Here is a 26,496-nt window from a genome sequence, read left to right as displayed (position 1 = left end):
CTCCTCTTCTGGTAAGACCACGAGAACGTGAACCCCATCAATCGTACCAATACAACCCTAACAATTGCCATAAAAATGTCATGTGAAAATGAAATACGTGGTATGACCATAAAGATAATAGGAATACAATTAAGTCAAGATACCAAATTCATAAAGTACCTTGAAATGTGGCCAATATTGATCTAACCCCTGAATATGTGATGGCACGGTACGAAATGTAGGATCAGCAGGACTGATAATGTCTGGTGCCATAACCGTGGCTAACAAAGTAATTACCGTGGCCACATGTCGATGCACTATCTCACCGGAATGTTGAAATCTATCCTGCATCATTCTGTTACCCATGGCAGTACCAAGTACCACCAATGCCATTGCCACTGACTCCTCCAAGCTAACTCTTTTGGTACCGTCATATCCATATCGAGTGCGCAATGTATTACACAATTGTCGAAACACATGGCTTGACATTCTAAACACATTGTGACATTTCTTCTCATTTCCATTTAATGTATACTGTACCCATTCATACCCTGTTTGTATATTCGTATGCATTGGTACTTTGGTCATATAGGTCTCTATGTAAGCTACGACACTTGCACACCTAGCTATATATGCTGCAAGTACAATGTCCTCGTTAATCTGAAAGTCTGTGTCCCTGCATATGTTACCAACTTTAATTACATGTACAAAATCTGGAGTGATACTATAATATCTAGGCTAAAAGCAAGTTATTAGTATAGAAACTTACTAGTGCTGGAAATCAGATAAGTTGTTTAGCAAATCCATCATTTTGAATACCTTGAGATTTCTTTCTTTTTATGTCTGTGGAAAGCCAATACACACATATTTAGCAGTCACCTAAAGAATATAGTCCATACCACAACAATATCTAATAACCCATCCAAAACTTCTACAATGATCATAGTAATGATATTGATCTCTAGTGCTATAATAATCTCAAAGAAACCTCAAAACAATGCAAGTTCTTCATGAAATGTTAGTACACATAAAACACTGAAGGAACTAAATACTACATAAAACCACTAGACAAAATTTGCTGGGCCAACATTCATCATCTAGTGGCAACATTCACTGTTCACGGGCTGTGTGAACAATACCTATGAACAGTACCCGAGAAGGTAATGTGCACAACAGTACCCAAAAATTATGTCTACTTCCTTTCCTGCCTCAAAGCTGGTTATCATATCCTACTTCTGAGTTGACAAACACACAAATGAATATAATTGTTGTGAGTACTTATTCTCTTCTACTTTCATAAATGCCTATTGTTATTTTTTGTACATTATTAGTCCCTAAAGTTTGCCCTGTGTGCGCAATTGGTCCCTCAAGTTTGAAGCGAGCACAATTAGTCTCTTAAGTTTTAAAATTGAGTTGTATTGGTCCTTTTACTAACTGCTGTTAACAGTGTTACTTACATGGCTAACGGAACAATAACTTGACATTTTTTTAATGATGTGGCATGTTTTTAATTAAAAAAATAGTTTCCACATTAGATGAAATTGAAATCATATTGACCAAATTAAAAACAAATCTGAGATTTTTTTAACAAAGGCACGATGGAGAGAAAGAAGGGGAAGAAAGAGATTTGCCAAGTTAAAAATTGTGCCTTAGTTTTCTTCGGCTTAATCTTCCTCTTTGTCTTTTTCCGATCTTCGTCTTCAGTCCAAATCCGATGACCCAACTTGCCGAGCTCTCGGAACTAACAATTGGGGAGGACCCACTTGGGAAAAACGGGTCCGAACCTCTGCTCGGGTCCGCTCCAGCAAAGGTGGCAAGTCCATGGTTGTTACCGGAGCTGTCGGATTTGTCGGAACCCATGTCTCCCCACATTCAAGCGGTGCGGAGACGGTGTGGTGGGCATCAACAATTTCAATGACTATTATGACCCAACGTTGAAGCGATCAAGGCAAGCGCTTTTGGAGCGTTCGGGAGTTTTCATTGTAGAAGGAGATATCAATGACATGACGCTTTTGAAGAAGCTTTTTGAGCTTATGACTTTTACCCATGTGTTGCATTTGGTAGCTCAAGTTGGAGTGAGGTATGCTATGGAAAATCCTCTATCTTATATGCATAGTAATCTTGCTGGTTTTGTTAGCTTGTTAGAAGTTTGTAAATCTGTGAATCTAAAACCTGCAATTGTGTGGGCTTCGTCTAGTTCAGTTTATGGACTTAATACTAAGGTACCCTTTTCGGAAAAAGATCAAACAGACCGGCTTGCTAGTTTGTATACTACTACTAAGAAAGCTGGTGAAGAAATTGGCAAATCTTTCTCTTCCCCTTCTCTCTCTGTCGTGCCTTTGTTAAAAAAATCTTAGATTTGTTTTTAATCGGGTCAATATGATTTCAATTTCATCTAACGTGGAAACTATTTTTTTAATTTTTTAATTAAAATCATGCCTCGTCATTAAAAAAATTGCCAAGTCATTGTTTCGTTAGCTACGTAAGTAACACCGTTAACAACAGTTAGTAAAAGGACCAATACAACTCAGTTTTAAAACTTAAGGGACTAATTGTGCTCGCTTCAAACTTGAGGGACCAATTGCGCACACAAAGCAAACTTCAAGGACCAATAGTGTAGTTTCACCTTATTTTTTGTTTCTAGTCTGAATTCTGAAGAGCCCCAATTTAAGTCTTCCATGCTACGTGTCAAATGACAAGGTGGGATTGTAAGTGTCATACATATGTCAGTAGAAATTTGGGTTGGCTGATCCTTTTCTACACATGTTTAGAACCTCTCTTATTTGAAAGCTTGGGGATTGCACTCTCTCTCTCTCTCTCACATTCATCTTTTCACTCTCTCTCCTTTATGTTCCCCTTCTTCTCCCTTCTGATCTCTCGGTATCTCTAGCGGTTGTTTTTTTGTTTCTTATCTCAGAACCAAAGCTTTACTTTGGGTCAATTGACAGCGATGACTCTCTCTCTCTCAATTGGGTTGTGGTCATTGTGAATGTGAAGCTTGGGTTGATTTTGGGTTTCGCTTGATCTAGTGTTGATCACGGTGGTTGGGTTTAGTGGTTATTAGTTGAGTTTGGCCTAGGGTGATAAAGAACAAGTATGATTTTTTTTTTTCATTCTTGCAATGGTGGTGGTGTTTTTTTCCTTGGGATTGAAGAGAGAGAGAGAGAGAGAGAGAGAGAGAGAGAGAGAGAGAAGGCTTTAAAGTTCAGATGTAAAAAGACAAGGCTTTAAATGAATGCATATTTTTATTGGGTTATTTATATTATTTTAATGGATTGATTATATTATTTTAATGTGATGAATGTTAAAATAGAAAATGTGATGTAAGGTGTATTATTAAAATCTATAATAAAATAGATAAAGTAGGTTTTGATGTGTTAAAATTGCATTTGGCTTAACATAGTTGATGCTGGTGCTTTTATTTTGGTTTGGTTGTTGGTACGTAAGACCCTGACTTGGTAAGAAATTAATGAAATAACTTTTTAGCTTATAAAGAAAGCAAACTACCCAATAGTTACAAATAACTATATAAGCCCAAGAATTGCAGGCACAACAACAAAAGGTCTTGAAAAGAAGGAAAAATAAATTTACCAAAGCAAAGTTGAAGAATTCACATTAGTTACACCCGAGATTAGTCTAACTATTAACAACCCCTTTCATATAAATAGTTTTTTATTTATTTGACATATAGATGCAATATAATTTCATCTTATGATATTAATTCCATAATGATTACTTTTCATTATCTAACTATTAACAAATCCTTTTTTTTTATAGGTAAACTATTAACAAACCCTTTCATACAAATAGCTAGTTTTTTTTTTTTTTTTTTTTTTTTTAAATTTTATATATAGATACAATATAATTTCAACTTATGATGTTTATTCCACAATGATTACTTTTCATTATCAGCCTAAATATACCAACTGATTTTCGGTGTAGGTAGAGCTTGAATCCCGAATTTCTTATTTGACAACAAAAAATTTTACTAATTTAACTAATTAGAACTTACTAGTAAATGAATTTTTTTTAATAGGGGTAAGTGGAATCTTGATTTAAAAAAAAAAAAAAAATTCACAAAATGACTTATACAGTTATACTGGTATACACAACCTCTAACCAATAGTTTCTCCACACAAAAAATCTAACTAATAAGCACAAAACCGTTTTTTAATATAAAAAATATTGTTTATTATTCAAATAAATTGTTTTTTATTGTTTAGATTGATCATAAGTGTCAAATCCTAGCTCTGCACGCTGTAACACTACTCTTAGCACAAATTGCTGATTATTTATTTATTTTTATTTCAAAGATGGCTACCTACCCATGGTGGGTGAGTGTTGCTCTTTAAAGTTTAAACCCAAAGGGCGAGGGTATTGCTGATCTGTTGTTGCCTTGTTGGGGAGGACACAAACCACAACAGCCAATCGCATCCAACCCTTGGCAATATTCCAAACACAAATTCAACCACTCTCAATGCCCCTAACTATTAACTAGATTGGTGTATGTCCTATTAAATCATAATAATAATCTCTTATTCATTTCCTCTTAATTAATTTATTTTATTTCAAATCAAAATGTGTATAAAAGAACTTTTTATTTATAAGTTAATAGAGTATTTAAGCATAACTTTTTTTATAGAGTTTTAAACTGTCTTATGATGAAAGAGACTTTACCGATTAAGTTAAATTTATCCCATTATTTAAACATAACTTCATTGTTTATTAAAAAAAAAAAAAAAAAAAAAACCCAAACTCAAGACAAATTTTCGTTCATATCCAATCTCTCAACCTTTCCATATATATGTACTAAAAACCCGTTCCATAGAAGATTGGGCCTTCTTTATTATTGAAACGAAATTAAGATTTAAGACAAACATGGGGGGGTTGACCTTTGGCGGCTTCGGCATGTGACTTAAGTGTCAGAAGAGGAATACAAAAACTTTTAACTGATCTGAATTCGAATCTTAAACATTAAAGAAATCAAAGCGAAGAAACAACCAAACTCAACCAATCAAAATGGCCATGGGGTCTTGTTATTAGTTCGATAGACGCATAGATTGGTTGAGAAGAGAAAAGAGGAAACATGGGTTGGAATTGGAGAAATGGGTTTCAAGAAGTGGCGAATACAAGGCCTCTGTTCTTGACAATTTACGCCACCGTCGTCATTGGTGTAATCTTCTCCTCTTTCTATGTCTTCTCGGCTATATATTCCAAGCCTTTAGTTGACTCCTCCATCTCATGGCTCTCCTCTCCACCTTCAGCTATTTCCTCTCACAGTATGTTTTTCTCTTTTCTAATCTCTATATGAATTTTATTTTGCCTTCACTTTTATGCACACCCATTTGGGTTTTAGGACGATTGGAGGGTTAATCTCGTTTGCATTTTACTTAGGCTGTGATGGGTTTTCCATATTATTATGTTTTTGTTTGTTAAAATTTTTGCTGATTTGGTTGGTATAAACTAAAACCATTTGAGTTCTGTGTGATGGGAGTGTTAAGGTAGAGAATTCTTTTTAGAACCTCAATGTTGTGTACATTTCAAGTAGGGACTATGGTAATCAAGTTTGGTGCTTGTTTGTGTTTTGCGCTTTTTATGTCATTACTTACCAATCTCTATGTATATCTATTTTGCTTTCACTTTTAAGCACACCCATTTGGGTTTTAGGACGACTGGAGGGTTAATCTCGTTTATGTTTTATTTGGGTTGTGATGGGTTTTTCATATTTTTAAGCTTTGCTATTAAGCATTTTTGCTGATTTGATTGGTAAGAACTAAACCCATTTGAGTTCTGTGTTGGAGTGTTGGGGTAAAAGATTTCTCTTTAGAACTTATGCGTTTTGTGCATTTCAATAGGAACTATGATAATCGGGTTTCGTGCTTTGTTTGTGTTTTGTATCTATTTATGCACACCCTTTGGGTTTTAAGACGACTATGGAGTTAATCTCATTTATATTTTACTTGGGCTGTGATGGGTTTTTCATTTTAAATTTTGTTGTTAAACAATTTTGCTGATTTGGTTGGTAAAAAAAAAAAAAAAAAAAAAAAAAACCCCATTTCAGTCACTTGTTGGATATTTCTAATTGATCTAATTATTTAGAATTAGAATTATTTCAAATTAGAATCTATCTAGAATTAGAATAAATAAGTAAAATTAGAATGTGTAGAATATGATTCTAATGTAATTAGATTCCATTTCTAATATTAATCAGTATGTTCCTCCTCCCTTCTTCCACTCCGCCTAGAAGAGTAACTAGGACTGATTCAGTCACGTTTTCATTCATTTGGAATTTGGGCTCTTCTACTTCATTTTTTTTGGTTTGGGCATTGGCCTCTTTGGTATCATCTGCACCTTTTTACTTTTTCTCCAAAATTTTTGTTATAAGTGTTGCGTATAAGCTCAGATCTTAGGACTGACCAGTTAACATGGGACCTATTTTGGAATGAGCTAATAATAGACTTCTTAAGAGGACTGTTTCCTTGATTATTAGTTTCAAGGGGGAACTGGAGAAGTTTTTTGAACTGTTTCCTTTCTGTTAATGATGCAATATTGCATGAATTGCTAGGATAGATTTGAAAAGCTCATGTTCCTGAGCATTATTGTTAATACTTGTTCCCTAGAATTTCTATTCTCAGTGGTTCATCAAGTTCTCTATACTCTATGTTTGAGTATGCAATTCACTTTTCTTGACGCACATGCTCTCTCCAGATGTGGATTCTCATCCAACAGAGCCAGCACTCAATTTTTCTCGATCAGCAACAGTGGGTCTAACTACAGGGCCTCAAAGCGTGTTGATGCCCCCTATTTGGCAAGTTCCCTCACAAACCAAAAAAATGCCACCTTTGAAGGCTTTTCAACTGACTAAAGAACTGGTTCAGCAAAGGGTGAAAGATAACGTCATAATAGTGACCTTTGGTAACTACGCATTCATGGATTTTATCCTGACTTGGGTTAAACACTTGACAGATTTGGGGCTCTCTAACCTTCTTGTTGGTAAGCTAAATCTAAATTTTAGCTTCATAGCTTTTTTGCAGTTGCACTCACTTTCCTTAGATATTTGATTTTTTTTTTCTTGAAAAATCATATCCATGTATATTTTACTTAAGTGTACACCTCTTAAAGGAGTTCAAAATTGTTGTTTTAGGTGCGATGGATACCAAATTGTTGGAGGCTTTGTATTGGAAAGGTATTCCTGTTTTTGATATGGGCAGCCATATGAGCACAGTTGATGTTGGCTGGGGCTCTCCAACATTTCATAAGATGGGGAGACAAAAAGTTGTTATGATAGATTCATTCCTTCCCTATGGTTTCGAACTGTTGATGTGTGATACAGACATGGTTTGGTTGAAGGTACGGTTTCAGCTCAAGTCCTATTTGATCTTCTGCACGATCAGAGTATTGTTTTTTATTTATTATTATTTTTTTTTGTGTGTGTATTTTTACTAAACAAATAAATATCTACTGATGAGTATTTTAATCCATATTGGGCAGGCTAGGGTCTGGTGGGAAGGGGGGATAATGGTTAGAACCTGATATTTAATAATAAATAGAATTAGAATTCCCTTCCCCCCCCCCCCCCCCCCCCCCAAAATTATCTATATTATATTCTTTTGCTTTCCTTGGTTATAGATTTGTTGATTAGAAGTGCTGAGCAGCAAAAGCATTTATTATGTTTTTGTTCCAACGGTATGATTTGTGACCCCAGAACTATTCCACTTTCCTGGTGAACCTGTTCAGTAGTGATTTCTGTCTTTATTGTTTAATTTTCTTTAACTTTTTCTATTCCCAGTAAGATATCCTGTATATTTTCCCTTATTTATTTTATTTCTTTCCTGTTTGTCTTTCTCACTCTCATATTTTGTTTGTTGTGTGATCAATGCTATTTCATCAAGGACGCTCTAAGATCAGTATTTATTTGTTATAATCAGTATCTTTAAGGTTTTTTTCTTTTATACATCTATTATATTCCTTCTGAAGATTACTATTAATCAAACTCACTTTACCTTATCTGCTATGTCTTGAAACAGAACCCGCTGCCATATTTTGCTCGTTTTCCTGAAGCAGATGTCTTAACTTCTAGTGATCAAGTCATACCAACAGTTGTTGATGACAGGCTAGACATTTGGCAACAAGGTGAAGTTTGTAGTAAAACAAGATTTACTGTTCGTGTTTGTCTTTCCTTCGTTTACTTTATTGTTCATAATAACCTCATTTATCTCTGTGCAAGCATGCGTTGTTACCCCTTTTGCATTAAGAGTTCTCTTAATGATTGGTGTGTGAAATACTAGTTGAAATCTCATGAACTGATGTGAAAATGTGTCTGCCAGAGAATGGATACTTGGAAAGGGTCAACATTTTTTAATGTACTAGCTTGGAACCAAAACACAATAAAAATTTAATACTATGCTGCAATGGATTGGCAAGAATGTTAATTTTGATTACATTAAGAAGTACGGAACTAGTGCAGTATGTTTTTTTGCTATAGAACCCATTACAGTTTGTTACTTTTTTTCAATTTTCTGCCACATGGTGCTTCACGTATGTGTACAAGTAGTCTCAATTATAAAAAAGGTGAACTTAGGAAAATGTTTAAAGTACAAACTCTTACCAGGAACCTCTTAGGATGACCTTATTTGCACCCTTTCTCATTCTTTGATGTTTAGAAAGTCCCAGATGCTTTGTTTTCTAGGACAAGTCCCAGTCACTCTTTCTAGTTATAGGCTCATTATCAAATCATTACTTTTTAATTATCAACTTGGAACTTTATAAACTTTTATCCTTTTGAACTCCATGGTTTAATAAGCACTTTTAAATTTAAACTCAGGATCTCCTGCTCTAATATCATATTAAATTACCAATTCTCTCTAAAGCTTAAGCTATTAGGAAATTGTGAATTTAATCATTTAACCATAATTCTAACAAGCACCGCACTCACAATTTTACTTCTTCATCTTCAACAGTTAGTGGAGCCTACAATATAGGAATATTCCACTGGCGGCCAACAGATTCTGCAAAAAAACTGGCAAAGGCATGGAAAGAAATGCTTATAGCTGATGACAAAATATGGGATCAAAATGGGTTTAATGATCTTTTACACAAGCAGTTAGGACCACCTGTGGACGAGGAGAGTGGACTTGTATATGCTTTTGATGGAAATCTCAAGCTGGGAATCCTGCCAGCTAGTATATTTTGTAGTGGACATACTTATTTTGTCCAGGTAGGATATGTGGAATTGCTCTTTGTAGAATGAGCAGTCTTCCTCTCTCTCTGTCTCTACATTGATGTGATGTGGGAAGTTTGTAGACAATTTCATTTCAATTTTGTTTTATTTAATTTTAGAAGTCAACTGTATTTTTGCTCAGTGAGATTTATTTTAGGTCTTATTAGTTAATTAAATGATTAGTATTTTATTTATTTTCCTAAAGTCGAGGTTATATTTGTAATTCAATAAATGCTTTCCTAAGTCAACTAGAATTAGGGTTTTAGTTTTAGTAGTCTATATAATTGTGTTATTGTTCTCCTATGGAGACAAGCTAAGATGAATAAATTTCAGTTGGAACCTTTTCAAATGGCTTGGTGTTGATTCCAGCCAACCATAGGTGATTTTCTATCCCACTTGGTGTTATTTCCAAGCAACTCTAGGTGCTGATTTCTAGGGTATTTTTATTTTTCTATTCAGTTTACATGTTGCATCAAATTTTTGTTCTACCTCAAAATGCTAGACATTCACTTACTTTGCTAATTTTATTTTAGGCAACTATTGCCGCTGAGCTTGTAAGAATTTTAATTGACCTGGTTAATATAGCTGAACAAACTGTATATCAAGCATGCCCTAAACCCTATGCTATAATCGCAGGCCACGTATCAGCAATTCAGATTGGAGCCATATGCAGTGCATACCACATTTCAGTTTGCAGGTACTGAAGGAAAGCGGCACCGGCTTCGGGAAGCCATGGTTTTCTATGATCCACCAGAATACTATGATTCACCAGGTAATTCTGTGCCACACGTTGCATGTCTCACCAATTTATCTTAGGTTGCATATGCTTATTCTATATCATAATTCGTTATTCTGTGGACATGAGTCTCTCAAGGTGTTGCAGGGTCTTTGATTCAGTGATCTGCATGGCTTGTTGATTGTCTTTTATCCTTTGTATCTGCATCTCAGACCAAGTATAAAAAAAGGACCCTTCACCTTTGCAGATTATCCTGATGAAGGGGCCTAAAAATCTACAAATATGCCTTCTTTAAACATTAGTTTTTTAGCCTTTGAGGAATGCACTACTGCATAGTATAATTACTACTATCAGAATGGAATGAGTTATGGTGTTTCAATTAATAATCTTGACAACTTGACCATTATCAGAATGGAATGAGTTCATGCATAAACTGCCCTTCCCTGCTGGAACAGGTTTGGTAGTACACCCTTAACTTAAGCAGGGAGCAGGGATGGGAATTTCAGGGCTGATCCATGTTGGATTTGGGAGATTGTGGGACTTTTTGTATCACCACTGCCCATGTTGTTTGTCCATCTTAATTCCATCATTGAAGTAGTAGGATAGAACAATATACTATATCTCTTAAGGTGAGGGAGCTACAATGAGATGTAAAATGCCAAAATGAAGAGCATTTTGTATTTGCTCCGTTCTTGATATTTCTCATATGGTAATGCATGATTCCACTCTGCAAGGGGTGGGTAATGTAGAACAGGTTTGCAAGAATAAGAAAGAAATGGAAAAGCAGAGAACCTCAGGCTTCACCACCTAAGGGTGCTTGGAATCACCAGCAAGATGTAGAGAAATGGAAAAGCAGGTTTGCAAGAATAAGAAAGAAATGGAAAAGCAGGGGTGGGTAATGTAGAACAGGTTTGCAAGAATAAGAAAGAAATGGAAAAGCAGAGAACCTCAGGCTTCACCACCTAAGGGTGCTTGGAATCACCAGCAAGATGTAGAGAAAACTGTTAACCCAAAATGTTTTTATTCAAATTGTTTTGCAAGAATACGAAAGAAAAGGAAAAACAGAAAACCATAGGCTTCACAAATAGGGTGCTTGGAATCACCACAAAGGTTTAGAGAAAACTGACTCAGAAAGTTTTTAATTCTAATTGCACTGTTCAAACTATTGCCATAGCCTCTTTTAAATAGGCTTAAGGATTACATCAATAAGCACCATTACATCACATGAAATCCTTAACGACAAATGAAATCTGTTATCTCAAACCAAATAAAGTCTGCCAACATTAACTCTGGTTGCACTCTTGGCATCACAGAGCATAGTTGGTTTTTTTTTTTTTTGGATAGGTAAGAAAAATGTATATTCAAAAAACTGCTAAACACAAAGTAGCACCAGCATATCAAAAGTACAAAAAAAGATGGAAAAGAAAAAACATAAAAAAGCACTAATCACAAAGAAGAAGAGAGCTAAGGAATAAAGGAGGAGAATCACTAGATGTGAGTCCCCAAGCCCTAGCCCAATCAAAAGGGAACTAGAAAAGAGAGCAAGCAGTTGGTCATCGGATCTATCCAAATCCTCAAACGTCTGCCGATTTTGTTCCCTCCAAATACACCACATCAAACCCAATGGAACTAAATTCCAAATGTGAGATGAATGCTTCCCCAACCAATGAAGTAATGAGAGAGGGAGAGGGAGAATGTGACACAATGTATTAACCATATTCAGTGGAATGAAATTGAACAAATTTATCTAGTCTGATTCATCATTGTGTTTTGAACATCTATAAATGATTCTCAACCCTTAGTCCCTTGTGGGTTTTGGGAGGCCATTTTTCTATCCCAAGGCGAAGTGAGGAATGACATAGGTTTAATGGGATACAGGATTGTGAATTTGTTTGTTAGAGAAGACTCTCTCTCTCTCTCTCTCTCTCTCACTCTCTCATGTGTGCACGCGTGCACACACACACGAACTGTTGTAGATGTCATCAATTGCTTTTCCTTTGCTCTTTGCCTGGGGCACAATTGCTAACCAATGATAATATTCTTCTAAAAATATCATAATATGTTTGATTGCTAAGAATCTTTGGGATGGAATTTAAGGTTCAACAAACACTTTTCTTGCTTTATGATGTTAACCAATGTCTATTTTCAGTGTACTTAAGTTGTTTTAAGACAAAAATAGGCAAAAAGTCCACCTCCCACTGGGTTCTAATCTTCCTGAACTTTGAAAACTCAAATTGTGCTCCTAGAGTCATTAACTTTAACCCCAAGTTTCTAGAAAATCCTGTTTTATATTGTATTTTTTATGCAGTCATGGAAGATTAATTTGCTATTACTTTTCAAATTCACCTATTCAAAAATTATTTTATGGGGTCCACTTGTGAAGTCCAATTGAAGTGAAAGTCATGTAGTTTTAATGTTCTAAGTATGAGTCTTTTAGGGTTAAGACAATTTTTATTTCGATGTTTATTTTATTAGTTATGGTCAATTTTATTTGCAGGGGAAAATCTGTAATTTTTTAAGCAATTTATGCAAATTAAGGTAATTGGTACTTTAATTGAGTCTAGAATCTTCTATGGGATCCTATATATCTTAGGTTTTATTTTCCTTGGGTCCAAGTTAGTCTTTTGTTAGGTTTTTAGTTTACTATTCATTAAGAGTCCTAACACTACTAGGACAAGGAAGAGTCTTTATCTATCATTGTGCTCAATGGATTCGAAGGAGAGAGTTGAATAATAAAGTTATTGAGTGTTTTAAGCCTTTGTGGGTTCTTTTCTTCCTCCTTTCCTGTTCTTTCTTTCTTCTTCTTCTTTCCTGTTCTTCTTCTTCTTCTTCTTCTTCTCTCTCTCTCTCTCTCACAGTTGTTGTTCAGAGGTACTGTTCATACAACCCCTAAACATCATAAAACATGTCATTTTCTTCTTCCTTACAACTACAAATCAACCCCCTTTCCTTTACCTATTGAAACCCGATATCCCCACATACTTTCTTCTATCAAATAACCATCAAATAACTCATTAAACCACCTTTTAATTCCTATCAAAACCTCATAACACTTCAATAATTTTAAACCTAGATCTACGAGTTCTCCTAACCTTAACCAACCACAACCACATTTAGAAAAATTCCCCCAATTTTCCCTTTGTCTATTTTAGATATGAACTTTGATAACCTTGTGTCCCTACGTGTGGCCATACTCTATGTTTTGGTTTTAACAATCTGCAACTTACCCTTTTGGACAGTCAAAACCTTAAAAACCTTAACTGGAAAGTGGGATCTGCAAATGTTAAGCCATTTCTCTTGCTTACCTATCAGCTGGGAGTCTATTGTCAAAATATCCATGCAAGAATTCTCCAAATGGTTCTATTATATTCAAATTCCTGTTTTTATAATTATGAAGCTATTGACTTAATTGTTTAAGTTGTTGTCATTGGGCTGATATATTTTATGGGTCAAAATAGCTTTCTTCAACATTTAATTGTTAATATTTTGGGTATTTTAGACTTAGAAGTCAAACTGTCAAAGTTTACACTACTTTTTTACTTATATTGAGAGACTGTAAATCTGTAATATCATAACTTGGTTAATGGAAGTATGTGTTATTTATATTTGTCCTGGCCTGACTGTTTGAGTGTTTTAGAATAGTTCCAAGAACTTTTTTCTCCCTTATTTTCTGTATGTAGGTAAATTTTTGGAGTTGTAAACATGCATTTGAACTTATTTTCATTCATTTCTAATCTATCTTCATTATTTTTAGTTTCAAAATTTTATTGCTTTCTTTGCTACAGGCTTGTTTTGAACTTAAAAAAGTATAATTAGTTAGACTACATGGTTACATGTTTTTCAACTTTTAATTAGTCCCCATGATTATGTGATCCCTTGCTTCTTATGTACCTTTGGCTTGAATTGGTTTGGATGAGACTGCTAGAGAGTTTAAAAAGTGCAAGTTTGTTTTATGATCTGTCCCTTTTCTTGTGATCCAATATCATGAGAGTTGAAAGTTACTCATGGGATGCAAGATTGGGCAATTTTATTGTCTTTTCCTTAGAACCACATTTTTCAATTTTAATTATTTCCCCCATCCTAACCAAATGGAGCTCATTTCCCTTAGATATATCTGCCTCATCAGGAACCTAAATTGCACCAAACTGAAGACAGGAAAAGCAAACTTTGAATATATGGGCGCATGCTCTATGGTGTCTACTTATAGTTAATGAAGTGCTGCATGGGTCCTTTATCTTTGGTGAATATGACATTATCACTAATTCACTGTAGCATAACTTCTTTGTGGTTATGCAGGAGGATTCTTATCATTTAAGCCATCTATTCCCAAGAGCTTGTTACTAGATGGGCAACATACTATTGAATCACACTTTTCTCTAGTTAATTACCAAGTATGTGTGTATGTACTAACCTAATCCAGCTAACACCTTCGATTTTTGGATATTGCAATATTGCATCTCATGAATTATTTATTTATTTATTTTATTCATCGAAAATAGAATTGTATTCTTTTGATTTCATCTCATGAAGTATTTTGTGAATAATTCTTTCAGATGAAACAAATAAGGACAGCACTTGCGATAGCTTCATTGTTGGATCGTACACTGGTGAGGATAGCTAAATTTCTACATTTTGTGGTAGTTTATAGTAATATATATATTCCTACATTAGTGCATTTGGAAGTATTTGTCCCTCATAACCACTACCATAGTGTATCTTTTTTCTTTTTTGGCACAAATGTGCTATCACATATCAAATCTGCAATAATAATATATTAGAGAGGAAGGCATACTGAATGTCACAATGTTAAATTTGCTGATATGTATTTTTGAACTTGGATGAAGTGAGTATCAAAATTAGGTGCAGCGTGCAGAATATGCTTATCTTGTTTTATCAACAGAATGTTATTTAATACTGTCACATCATTGTTGCTATTATTATTAATTACAACTTTTTAAGCAGGCAACAAGCCAGATTTATGTAACTTTTGTAATTGATTGTTTGTCCCCATATACTTCCTGTATACTTGGGTGACTCTTTTTGATACCAAAATTTATTACTTATCCAAAAAAAAAAGAGCAGGCAGCAAGAAGCCAATTTTTTTTAAAAAATTTTGTTTTAATTGTAAGGGGATATTCTGTAATTGTCTAGGGTTTTTTTTTTAAAAAATTTATTATTATTTATTTATTTATTATCATGGGCTGTGCTATTGGACTATTGGGTTTTATTTGAGTTTAGTTATTTAGCTTGGGCTTAACAGTGAAAGCCTGAGTCCAACTCTTATTATTATTAGGTTTTTGATAATGAGATTTTATTGAAAAAAGACTAAAGATTTACAAAAAATAAGTTGTCATGTACAAAATTAGAAATGCTAGTGGTAAAACCTCACATGTGGGACCGGTCAAACAAAACTCTAAGCAACAATGTTTGCAATTGAGTCACCGAACTTTCTGTATCTTCATAAGTATGGCGATTTTGTTCTCTCCCTAAAGTTTACATCAAGGGACAAGATTTCTAATATCCGAATAGTGTTTTCTAAACCAATACCTCCTACCAAACAAAAGATCCATCATCGTCTTTGGTAACACCCATTGAATCCCGAAGGAATTAAAAACATAACCCCACAAAGCATGAGCTTTAGAGCAATTTACCAATAGTCCAATAGATGATCCACTGTTTTCCTTCTGTGTCGGCACATACAAGAGTCCAACTTTTATTATTTATTATGGTATCAAAGTACGTGGTCCTAAGTTTGAACCCTATCTCTAGTCTACCTCCTATGAAGACATTTAAAAGTTCCACATGATGGGTCCCATTCTTTTTTTTTCTTTTTCGTTTTTTTAAATAAGTCTTTTAAAACCCTTATCTCTACTCTACCTCTTATATATTGAGGGGATGATGCAGCGTAAGTGTGTAGAAACAGAATCTATAACACACAAATATTATAACTCTTCCACTATACCTAAGTTCTACAAGAACACTAGGTTAATAGGCAAAATAATAGAGAAAACCTCTCTAGCAAACTTTTATTCAAAAACACACATAACATCAATAATCAACCCCTCTATAAAGAGTATTTATAAAAATAGAATTTCTCCTACTCCTTTTAGGAAAAGAAATAATAAACCTACTTCTACTTGAAAAAGGAAAAACAATTTAACTAGGAAAAGAAAAACAAATAGAATCCTAATTCAATTAGAAAAAAGAAAACAACATAAAATATTAAAATATTTTATTCTTCCTTAACCAATTTGCATCATTCTCTTGGGGTTGGGGAAAACTTGTCCTCGAGTTTTGTGGCAATCTTCCACGATCAATTGGAACCCCGAATAATCATTTCCATCCTATTCTTCTATGCAAGACAAGACGAATCAGTATGCTACTTATCAATCTTTTCTCACTCATAATAAATCTTGATGTACGGATTTTTATTCTTGATCTCTTTTGCCACGGCAGGATATATGAAGCAAGTACTAAAAAAGAATCCATGCACACATCTAAAAACTTCATATTTCCTCTTCGACAAAGATTACTTAAAATCATTCGTTCACGCCTCTGGTTGACCTCTATCAATTCTTGTTCAATAAAATCCTCCCAGAAGGGATTAATAACCTTTTGTTTTTGAATGTCGAAAGTCTCATCAACGATGTGAGTTATGGGCTCATCTCGTATGTATATGACTTTATTTTTATCAAGCTCAATCTTTTTTCCTTGATTAAAATCTTCAGGATAGTCATCATAAATTGGTGGAGAATCTCAATCTATTAGACAAACTCTTTCAATATATTCATCATCCTCTTTGATATTGCAGCCCTCCTGCTCGATATCAAGATCCTCCTCCTCCTCCACAAAACATGGATTTGGATGGTAGTTTTGAGGTTGACTTCCAACGGCTAAGGCAGTGGGCTGCTTTGAAAGCGCATCAAACCACTCCTCTATTCGTTGAAAGAACGCCTCTAATTTCGCATCGTGTGCAACCTCATCGCATTCATACACGTCATCTATGGCAACAAGTTTTCCCCCATGTACTCCTCTTTGCACCATAGTAGGAACCTAGCCTGGCTCTGATACCAACTAATGTAGTGTAGGCGTGTAGAAGCAGAATCTATAACACACAAATACTACAACTTTTCCACTATACCTAAGTTCTACAAGAACACTAGGCTAATAGGCAAAATAATAGAGAAAACCTCTCTATCAAACTTTTATTCAAAAACACACATAACATCAATAATCAACTCTTTTATAAAGAGTATTTATAAGAATAGAATTTCTCCTACTCCTTTTAGGAAAAGAAATAATAAACCTACTTCTACTTGAGAAAGGAAAAACAATTTAACTAGGAAAAGAAAAACAATTAGAATCCTAATTCAACTAGAAAAAAGCAAACAACATAAAATATTAAAATATTTTATTCTTCCTTAACCAATCTACATCAGGGGATATCTAGGTCCCACATGTGAGGGAAGTGTTAATGGTCAAGATGATTAAATTCACCATTTTATTACAATTTAAACTTTTGATATTAGTGTTAATTTATCAGTTATGCATGTCTAGTGTATTTGCATACATGTCTACACACACACATGTCCAACACACACATAAGATATTAGATAGTGTCTTTACTACACAGAATTATGCGGCTGGCAGCTCGAGTTTACAAGCTTCAATTTATATGTTAGGGTCACCAATACTGAATTTCTTTTACTTTGTTTTTATTAGTAACACATGCAACTGATGGGTCTTGAACCTACAACCTTGCCCTCTGCTGTGGACTTAAGGGGAGGAGGTGCCAATTGAGTTAGAGCTAATTTGCAAATTTTATTTACTTTTTAACTGTGGTACTGAAACCCAAAAAAAATAAAGTCAAAAGGAATATTAAATGTGGTGGTCAGCGAGCTCATTCTGTTGAGAAGTGTTAACGTGAATTATGAAGCTGATTGCTCTTTAAATTGTAACTGTAATGGCTGACAATTCAAAAATCCTTGATCTAGAAATCTTTTTCAGAGTGAGCCACTGAAAAAATCTTTCCTTTTAAATTGACCTACCAACATTGCGCCAAATGATTTGGTCTGTTTAAATATCTACTTACGTTGAAAATATCGTGAAACTAAGGAGACAAGTTTGTTTGGTTGAGTTTTTAGAACATAAATATCAAATTGCTAAAATTAGAAATTGCATTTGCTGGTAATATTAAAGTGTATATTTTGATCTCTTTTGTGTTTTTATTGTGTGATTTTAGGTCATGCCTCCACTATGGTGCAGGTTGGATAGGCTGTGGTTTGCGCACCCGGGAGTTTTGGAAGGCTCTGTGACTAGACAACCTTTTATTTGTCCTCTGGACCATGTATTTGAGGTATTTCCTTTTTGTTGCAGCTTAAGGTTTTTGTTGTGATCTGTTGGAAGATTCTATTGGCATTCTTTGATATTGATTATTGAAGCAGCTCATGGTGGTAAAATCAAATAGATTTTACATGCCCTCTTGAATTAGAAACCAGTGGAGCCATGACCTTTCTGACTAGAGTTTCTCTTTAGAAGTAATCACCTAATAGTATTTTGTTAGACACACTTAGTCATTACATTATCAAGTTACCCTTGATAATACTATTTTATCAGACACAAGTAGTGACCAGATTTTTAAGTTTCGCATTCTTGCAATGGTTATATCAATTCTCACCTTCTAAGTGGGCCTTTATATTCTCTTTAGTTTTCAATTTGTGAATGTAAACCTATATGTACAAATAAATTTTTTATACTCAGCCCTAAGCCTGCCCAAAACCCATCAAGACCCACCAAGTCCAGCCCATCAGTGTACAATATGTGTGGGGAACCAGGGATAAGACTAGGCAAGAACCCTGTGAAGTCTAACCAAGAATAGTTACTTAGTTTGTACAAGGAGTTGTACAAGTTGTTAGTTGGTTAAAGAACCAATCTTGAGCTTTTCTTGATGCTAGCTTTGTAAAAGTCCTAATATAAATACTAGGCGACCATGTACTCATCCTCATTATGAAAGTTTATGCAAATTTTTTACTTCTCTTTCTAAGGTCTCTTCTTAATCCTCATTCTTCTCTTGAAGTATGACTACCTCAAACCAAGTCAATTCACTTATATTCCCTATTGCACCCAACCATCTCATTTCCCCAAACCTTTAGACCATGATTTTTTTTTTTTTTTGGACCTTCAGACCACAACTAGATTCATTACAATTGGTATCAAAGCCTTGATCCAGAATGGCTGAAGGTACAAGATTCTCTTGATTGGCAGTCTTTTGCTGGATGGAACAGTAGCAGGAGCACCATCAAAGGTCCATGGAGGTTTTGGCTCAGCAGATTGATAAGTTTGGAGGTTTCTGAGTTGGTTTTAGAATCCCATTAAAAGTGTTAGTCTCACATTGATAAGAAAAGAAAAAGGGGTTTAATAGTCCCTAATAAGTAGAGTGGTGGTGTAGCCTTTGTGTGAGAGAGTGCGAAGAAAAAGTTGTCTATTTTGTCTTTTGTAGTTGTGTTAGAGCAGCTTCAGCTGTATTGGAGATTTGGGTTAATTTATGTTTGTGAGTATTGTTATCGTTAACATTGATAGTCGATTTTATGGTAGGCATTGCCCATGGATGTAGGTTTAGAGTTTATTGAACTACATAAATTTTGTGTCTCATGTTGCTTGCCATTATTATTTTGGGTGTTTTTCACAGCACTTAGTGTGAACTGTCACAAACCAGTAGTCTCAATGAGTACATAATGTCTGGAATTGTCTAGTCTTTGTCGTGGTAAATTAGAGGATCGTGTTTTTCACAATGCATAATGTGAAGTGTCACAAACTAGGTGTCCAGATGAGTAAATAATGTCCAGAATCTCTTTGTTTTGGTGAAGAATTAGAGGATTTTCGGGGAATTCACGTTTACATTGGGCAGCGTAGGAAATTCTGCCTATGTTTTATGGTCATTACATACATAACAAGTGTACTTCTAATGTTGCCTTTAATTTTAATGTCATTTATCTTAGTCTTATTGTAGTCAGGAATTTGGAGTTGGTACATTTAATAACATTTTTTAAGTCTGATGTCATTTTTTTGAATGTAACATTAGAAGTACAATCTTGTGTGACTTGGAGTTGGTTTGAATTTTTAATCCTTTTGTAACACTTGAATACTTTTGAGTGTCTTTGGATTGAGAGATTGCATTAAAAAGTTCTATGGAAATGAGATGATCCAAACATTTTCATTTTACTGAGTATATTGGATTTGCATAGAAAATCAGCCTGCAATTTACCTTGAATAATTTTTTTTAAGGCCTCTTTTTCATCCATCCGCGCATAAGTGGTGGAAGAGGAGAATAATCACTTGGAAACAAGGATAAATCTTAAATTTGGTTAAACTTAAAGTTTCTTTGGGTTCACCTTAGGTGACCTTATCAGTACTTGTTGACTTTATCTTCTTTATAATTATTGATTGATAACAAAGACAGCCAAGCCTTAATCCCAACATTTTGGGGTCAGCTATGGATCTTCAACAAATTGATTAGGGTCACATGCATGTATTCTTTTTTGCCTATAATTATCGAGTGATAGAAAGTGAAAAGTTGCAAAGAAATTTCCTTGTTTTGGGAAATGTGAGAAGTTGGAATATATTATAGTTGGAGTGAATAAAGGGTTTTGGATGGTTCAGAAATCTATTCTGATCCATAGTCTATTACAAAATGTATTTGCTTAGTTGCAAGTTTCCAACAGATTATTTAAATTGAAGATAGGGTTGTTAAATGATCTCATTGTTCATGTCAACTTTGTTGTATTTCCTGTCAGCTTTATCATTTATGGTACTAAGGAATATGCACTGCCTGCAGGTAAATGTAATGTTGAAAGAACTGCCAGAGGACGAGTTTGGCCCCCAGATCGATATTAAGGAGTACTCTTTCTTTGACAATCCATCATTACCAAGACAGGTAAATGAGTATGAGTTGCATTAGATCACAGAGTCACTTTTCTTGACCTGTAACTTACTAGAAACATATTCTCTTTTGCTGCTTGTGACAGGTGAAAGATTCATGGCTTGATGTTAAGCTTTGTCAAGAAGGAAGTAAAGATTGTCATGCATCTAATGGTACCAGTCCACAAGGCGTACTCAGATTTCCAAAGCGCAGCAATGAAGAAACGGTATCTAGATTTTTATTTTTTAATCAGTAAATAATTTTTTTTTAATTGAAAATATGAAGAAAAGTACCCCAAAAAAAAAAAAAAAAAAAAAAAAAAAAAATCCTTGATATACAGGAAGTGTACAAGGAAGCAAAAGTCTACCCAAAGTTACATAAATCTAAGAAATCTAAAACAGAGGGTATGACAAGACCACTCAATGCAGTCCTCCATTCAAATAAAGACAGAAGGAAATGTCTCTTCAACTCGATGATAGAATGCTCCTCCCCTTCAAAGATTTTATTGTTCCGCTCTCTCCATATGTACCACATAATATACCGTGGAATAACACCCCAAATAGAGGCTGTCCTATGTCACCCAAGACCTCCAAACCAACAAGCAAGCAACTCAACCACTTGTTTAGGGATTAATATCCTCTAGATTTCTTAGGGTATTGTACTAATAGATTTCCTTAAATCCGAACCATTTTTTATTATTTAAGGGTCTAGATTTTGCCATGTCAGCATTCTACTAACAATACTCTTAAAATAATAAAACAATTCTCCAAACAAAACAATTAAGATTATTGTTAGTGGAATGCTGACACAACAAAATCTAGACCATTAAATCATTAAAAAATGGTTAAGATTTAAGGAAATCTAGAGGATCTGAATCCTTTGTTTAGGCATACCCAGGAGATACCAAACAAGATAAACACAAAGGACCATAAATCAGAGGCATAAGGACAATGAATGAGCAGGTGTTCCACCGATTCCCAATCATTTTTACACATCAACACCTGTTAGCAACACAAATATTTCTATTCCTCAAATTACCCAAATGTTAAAATCCTCCACTTCACTGCTGTCCAAGTGAAAAAAGCTACTTTAGAAGGAGCTTTCACTTCAAAAGAACCACTCCAGAAAGGCCTCCAGGTTGCAAAGGTTATCCAGGGTCACTAACCACAAAACTTCATCTTCCTCATTCTGACCCACCTTATTAGATTAGAGAAGAGCAAAGAAAGAAACCCCAAAACTTCATCTTCCTCATTCTGACCCACCTTATTAGATTAGAAAAGAGCAAAGAAAGAATCCAAGCTCTCCAATTCTCAATCTTGTATCAGTCTAACAAAAAGCGCATACCAGTGCACAATCCCATTTTGCCAACACAAATGCTACGCCACAAACACATCCTTATTCCTTGATATGTGATACAATGTTGGAAACGCTTCCTTGAGAGGTAACTCCCCACACCACAAATCGTCCCAAAAACAGATTCGAAAACCCGTTCCCACCTCGAATATGATATTTTGAGAAAACCTTCCCCAACCACCTCTAATGTACTTCCACAAAGAAACCCCATGAGGTTTATTTGAAACTCTAGAGCACCAACCACCCCATCATTGCCATATTTGCTAGCTATTACAATTCTCCACAGCAAATTTCAAATACCCAAATCACTTGATTGTAATGGCAGACATACAGACTTCCAATTAACCAAATGCATTTGAACTTCATCACCATAACCACCCCACAAAAAGTCATGCTGTAATTTTTCCAAATGGTGAGCCAAAGTAGTTTATTAAATAAATTCAAACCAACTCGAAATTCTTAAATGATAAACAGACGTAGCTTCTATGCTGGCTTTTACATCATAATGTTGCCAATTTGCTATTTCACTCTTCCTTTTAGTGAGGGTTTAGCTTCTAGTGACATTGTCATGGCTAAATTGAGAAAAGGATTTTCAATGGAATTTCTATGTAAATTCAATAACACTTTCAAAAAAAAGTTTCTTGTGTTTGAGTACTTTTGAATTATTTAGAAGTGAAATTTTGGGTGTGATAATGTATGAGCAGTGCACATTTCATATGTGTTTTTGTTTGAAAGTCATTGAACACTAAATGGCATTTCTCACTTTAAGGATTGGAAGGTAAGGTCCTGTTCAAGACCCATTTGGTTTGTGTAACTTTAAAAATAAAATAAATATATAGTTATTTGAAAAACCTTTGTTAAATAAATTGTAGATTCTTACAGTAACTTCTATTGGACTGGTGTGTGCCCATAAGCTGAATATTTTGAGATGCTCATTTACCCATAAAATTCACTGAACATGTTGGATATTTACTTGTACAGTTCAAGGCGGTATTCTCTTCATTCAAGGACGTTAAGGTCATTCAATTCTCTTCGATGCAAGATGCTTTCCTAGGTTTTAGTGATAAGGCAAGTATTTTTTAAATATTTTTCCTCATGTAATATTTTAAATCTCCAATGTTGCATTAAAAAAGAAAACTTGCACTTGATTATGTTTCGCTGAGAGAATGTTAATTTTTATGTTTAGACAAGGGAACAGAAATTCAGGAACCGTGTGAAGCGGTATGTTGGTATATGGTGTTGTGTGACTGATCACACTCCTGGACACATATATTATGATATGTATTGGGATGAGAAACCTGGTTGGAAACCGAAAGCACCTCAAACTCCAGCAGATGATCACCCACCTTTGTGAGGCACAACCTTAGGCTTATGTTGGTCACAATACTACAAGAGCAATGGAGAAAGGAATAAGAAGAAAAGAAAAATTCCAGCGCTGGATTACTTCCTGACTCATTGTTGAAACTAAGCTGGCCCGTATGCACATTTTTAGAAGAAGAGATGTTGTATCCAAATAGAAAAACTAATTAAACATAGAGATGAGATGAGCTGTATCTTATGTAACAATAGATGATTTATATTCACTTTTTCACAGTGCAAATAAAGGAAACAGGAGCAAATGATTCGAAGGAGGGAGAGCGATAATTTGTTTGCTTCTTCACAACATTATGATAATTCGTTTGCTTTTGATTAAGTGTCCGCCAACTTTCGGGTTTTGTTCCACATTCGTAAAGAGTAAAATGAGTGAGTTTATAAATGCCCATTGCTATCTTAGAGGTAAGAGTATTCATATTGAGAATGACATATGTAATATGTAGAGAAAATTTAGCAAGAAAGTCTAAAACCCCATATATCTGGACTAGTAAAAACCAACTACTGCAAAAAAATTTGCAATAGTGCTATAGTGCAATTCTAAAGGTTGAACTACACTATAGCTCAATTCTTAAAAAAAAAAAAAAATCAAATATTTTATTTACTTTTTCAATTCCTCTCTCTCTCTCTCTCCGGGTTTTTGTTTTTATTTGGGTTTTGGGATATGTTATTTTATTGTGTAAAAATATTATTTTAATATGTTTTATTGTAAAATAAAAGTTAGGATGTTAAGAGTATTGTAAAATGGTATGGTATAATTGATAAAGTAATTTTTTTTAAATGGTAAAATAGAATGGAATAGAATTTTGAGATGTGAATGTTCTAAAAAAAAGTACTTTTTTCTTATGGTGGTGTTGATTATGTCAATAAACACAATCCTTGTTTTGCCAAAAAAGAAAAAGTTGTCTTTTTCTTTTGTCTGGAAAAGTAAACCCAATGCAAATATGTCAAATACTGAAAAGTTGTCCCTTATTGCAAGATCCAATGATAAGCTGCATGATACGGGTCTTCTTTGGAAAATGGTTTTTCCTTTTGCTATTTGGAACTTTTGGAAGAGTAGGAATGATTTCATTTTCAATGGGAAAGCTAGGAGTCCAAATCTGGCTGTGGATATTGAATACCAAGCTAAGGACTTTCTTCACTGTGTGGCAACTCCAAGGTTGGAAAATTGTAGAGTTATTAGGTGCATTCAGTGGGAGAGACTTGAGCAAGGGTGGAAGAAGTTAAACATGGATGGGTCATGCATGGGGCTTCACGGGCTGGGTGGGTGTGGGGGATGGGTAAGGAGTGCTAATGGGCAGTGGGTTGTTGGGTTCAGCAAGTGGATTGGGGTCACTTCCAGTTTTGCTGTTGAGCTGTGGGAGGCTACGTGAAGGCCTTCAGTTTTGCTGCAATTTAAATATTAATTTTCTTGAAATTGAGATGGATGTCAAGGCCATTGTTGATGTTGTAAGGAATTCAGACTATGTTAATAACATAATCTCCCCTATTTTGGATGATTGCAGACAATTGATAATCAGGTTCCACCAAGTTCGTATAAAGCATTGTTTTTGGCAAGCAAATCAATGTGCTAATGGTTTAGCTAGGAAGAGCTTTAGGATGACTGCTGATTTCTTTATTTATGATAGTCCTCCTGTGGACATTTTAGATGTTTTTGAGGGAGATCTCAATGGGACGTATTCCTATAGGATATGTCTTGATCCTTGTTTTGTTGGTTAGTTTTTAATGGTATCATCTCTTAACCAAAAAAAAAAAAGAAAAAAAAAAGTAGTGCAAATTCTTAGGTGTAGCAGTGCACACAACAATGGAAAAAGGTACAAGTCTACTAGATAAAGTTGCCCTTGGTAAAAGCATGAAAATTTTACTATTTATCAGGTGCACGCGAACATTTTTAAGCTCATTGAGCTTGAATTTCAATGTTTCATTTCCACGTTTCGGCCTTAAAAAAAAAAAAGATGTCGGGTGGAAGTCTACCAACTTAACATAGGAAGTGAGTGAATCCTAAAGTGTTGGTCTAGTGGTTATTTGCTTGAAGAGATCTTTGGGTATTCCTAGGTAGCATTTCAGAGTGCCATTTCCAAGAGATTCCTTCTTGTAAATTGCAATTATTTAGTACGTGTAGGATTAATTTATTTACTAGTAATTAGTTATATATTTATTTAGTTTGTTTTTTCAATTTTTTTATTACATAGAAGTGTTGACATGGACAAAAACAAAGAAAGCGAAGGTGAAATTTTTCTCTTTTAAAAAAAAAAAAAATTAAAAACTAAGAGCTAAGTTTCAAGAATAAAACAAATGGAAAAGTAAGGCAAGAACTAGAGGTTTTATAGAATTGTCAAAACTAAAATGAAGGAGTAGACTCATTGCAATGCAGAAGATGGTTTGAAGTACAATTAAGTAGCTTAAAAAAATCACTTTTCAGCATTTGTGGGTGGGTGGGTAGGACATTAATGAGTTCTACGCTCTAGTTTTTCTTTGATAAAAGAAATTACTTTTTATTTATTGACTAAAAAATATTTGGGACTTAATTAATACTCCCATTAATACATAAATATCTCTATTGGATAAAATTTTGGGGTCTTTTTTCATTAAGAGGCCTTAGATGGTTGCCCATTTGCCTCGTACCTTTAGTTGGCCCTACTCACAAAAAAAATGAGCTTTTGTAACACATCTTAAACAACCATTTCAAGACCCATTTATTTGACAAGTATCAATTTTAGTACAAATCAAATTTCAATTAGTTCAATTAGTAAGTTTTTTGTACTCAAATAAGATATTTAAGTTTGAATTCTACCTAAAAAGTAATTTCATAAATAGACACAATAAATTCAAAGTTTCAAACCCTATGATCTTGTGTATTTGTCAATTGATTAAAAAAATGATGTCGTAATTTTCATAAATGGACATCGTAAATTCAAA

General features: G+C 34.4%; 1 protein-coding gene and 1 pseudogene across 1 annotated transcript; both read left to right on the top strand.

Annotated features, from left to right (window-relative positions):
- Positions 1–1,577: 1,577 nt before the first annotated feature.
- Positions 1,578–2,336, top strand: LOC126708508 (UDP-glucuronate 4-epimerase 3-like; annotated as a pseudogene).
- Positions 2,337–4,806: 2,470 nt separating this feature from the next.
- On the top strand, positions 4,807–23,880 carry LOC126710603 (arabinosyltransferase XEG113). Its single transcript, XM_050411151.1, has 13 exons — positions 4,807–5,258; positions 6,688–6,972; positions 7,124–7,329; positions 8,007–8,112; positions 8,940–9,196; positions 9,836–9,971; positions 14,232–14,326; positions 14,489–14,542; positions 18,178–18,291; positions 20,770–20,868; positions 20,960–21,079; positions 23,188–23,274; positions 23,393–23,880. Exons 1-13 carry the CDS (start codon positions 5,066–5,068, stop codon positions 23,558–23,560), a joined length of 1,920 nt encoding a protein of 639 aa, XP_050267108.1. The 5' UTR covers positions 4,807–5,065; the 3' UTR covers positions 23,561–23,880.
- The last annotated feature ends 2,616 nt before the right edge of the window (positions 23,881–26,496 follow it).

The sequence above is a fragment of the Quercus robur genome, chromosome 12 (genome assembly GCF_932294415.1).
Source record: "Quercus robur chromosome 12, dhQueRobu3.1, whole genome shotgun sequence".
Lineage (NCBI taxonomy): Eukaryota > Viridiplantae > Streptophyta > Magnoliopsida > Fagales > Fagaceae > Quercus > Quercus robur.
This window is presented reverse-complemented; position numbering and strand designations above follow the sequence as displayed.

Bases quoted from the DNA above. Each gene is read 5' to 3' on its own strand.
- LOC126710603 (XM_050411151.1), top strand. From the start codon at position 5,066: ATGGGTTGGAATTGGAGAAATGGGTTTCAAGAAGTGGCGAATACAAGG. The intron at 5,259-6,687 runs GTATGTTTTTCT...TGCTCTCTCCAG, and splicing joins TTCAGCTATTTCCTCTCACA to ATGTGGATTCTCATCCAACA. The intron at 8,113-8,939 runs GTGAAGTTTGTA...CATCTTCAACAG, and splicing joins GCTAGACATTTGGCAACAAG to TTAGTGGAGCCTACAATATA.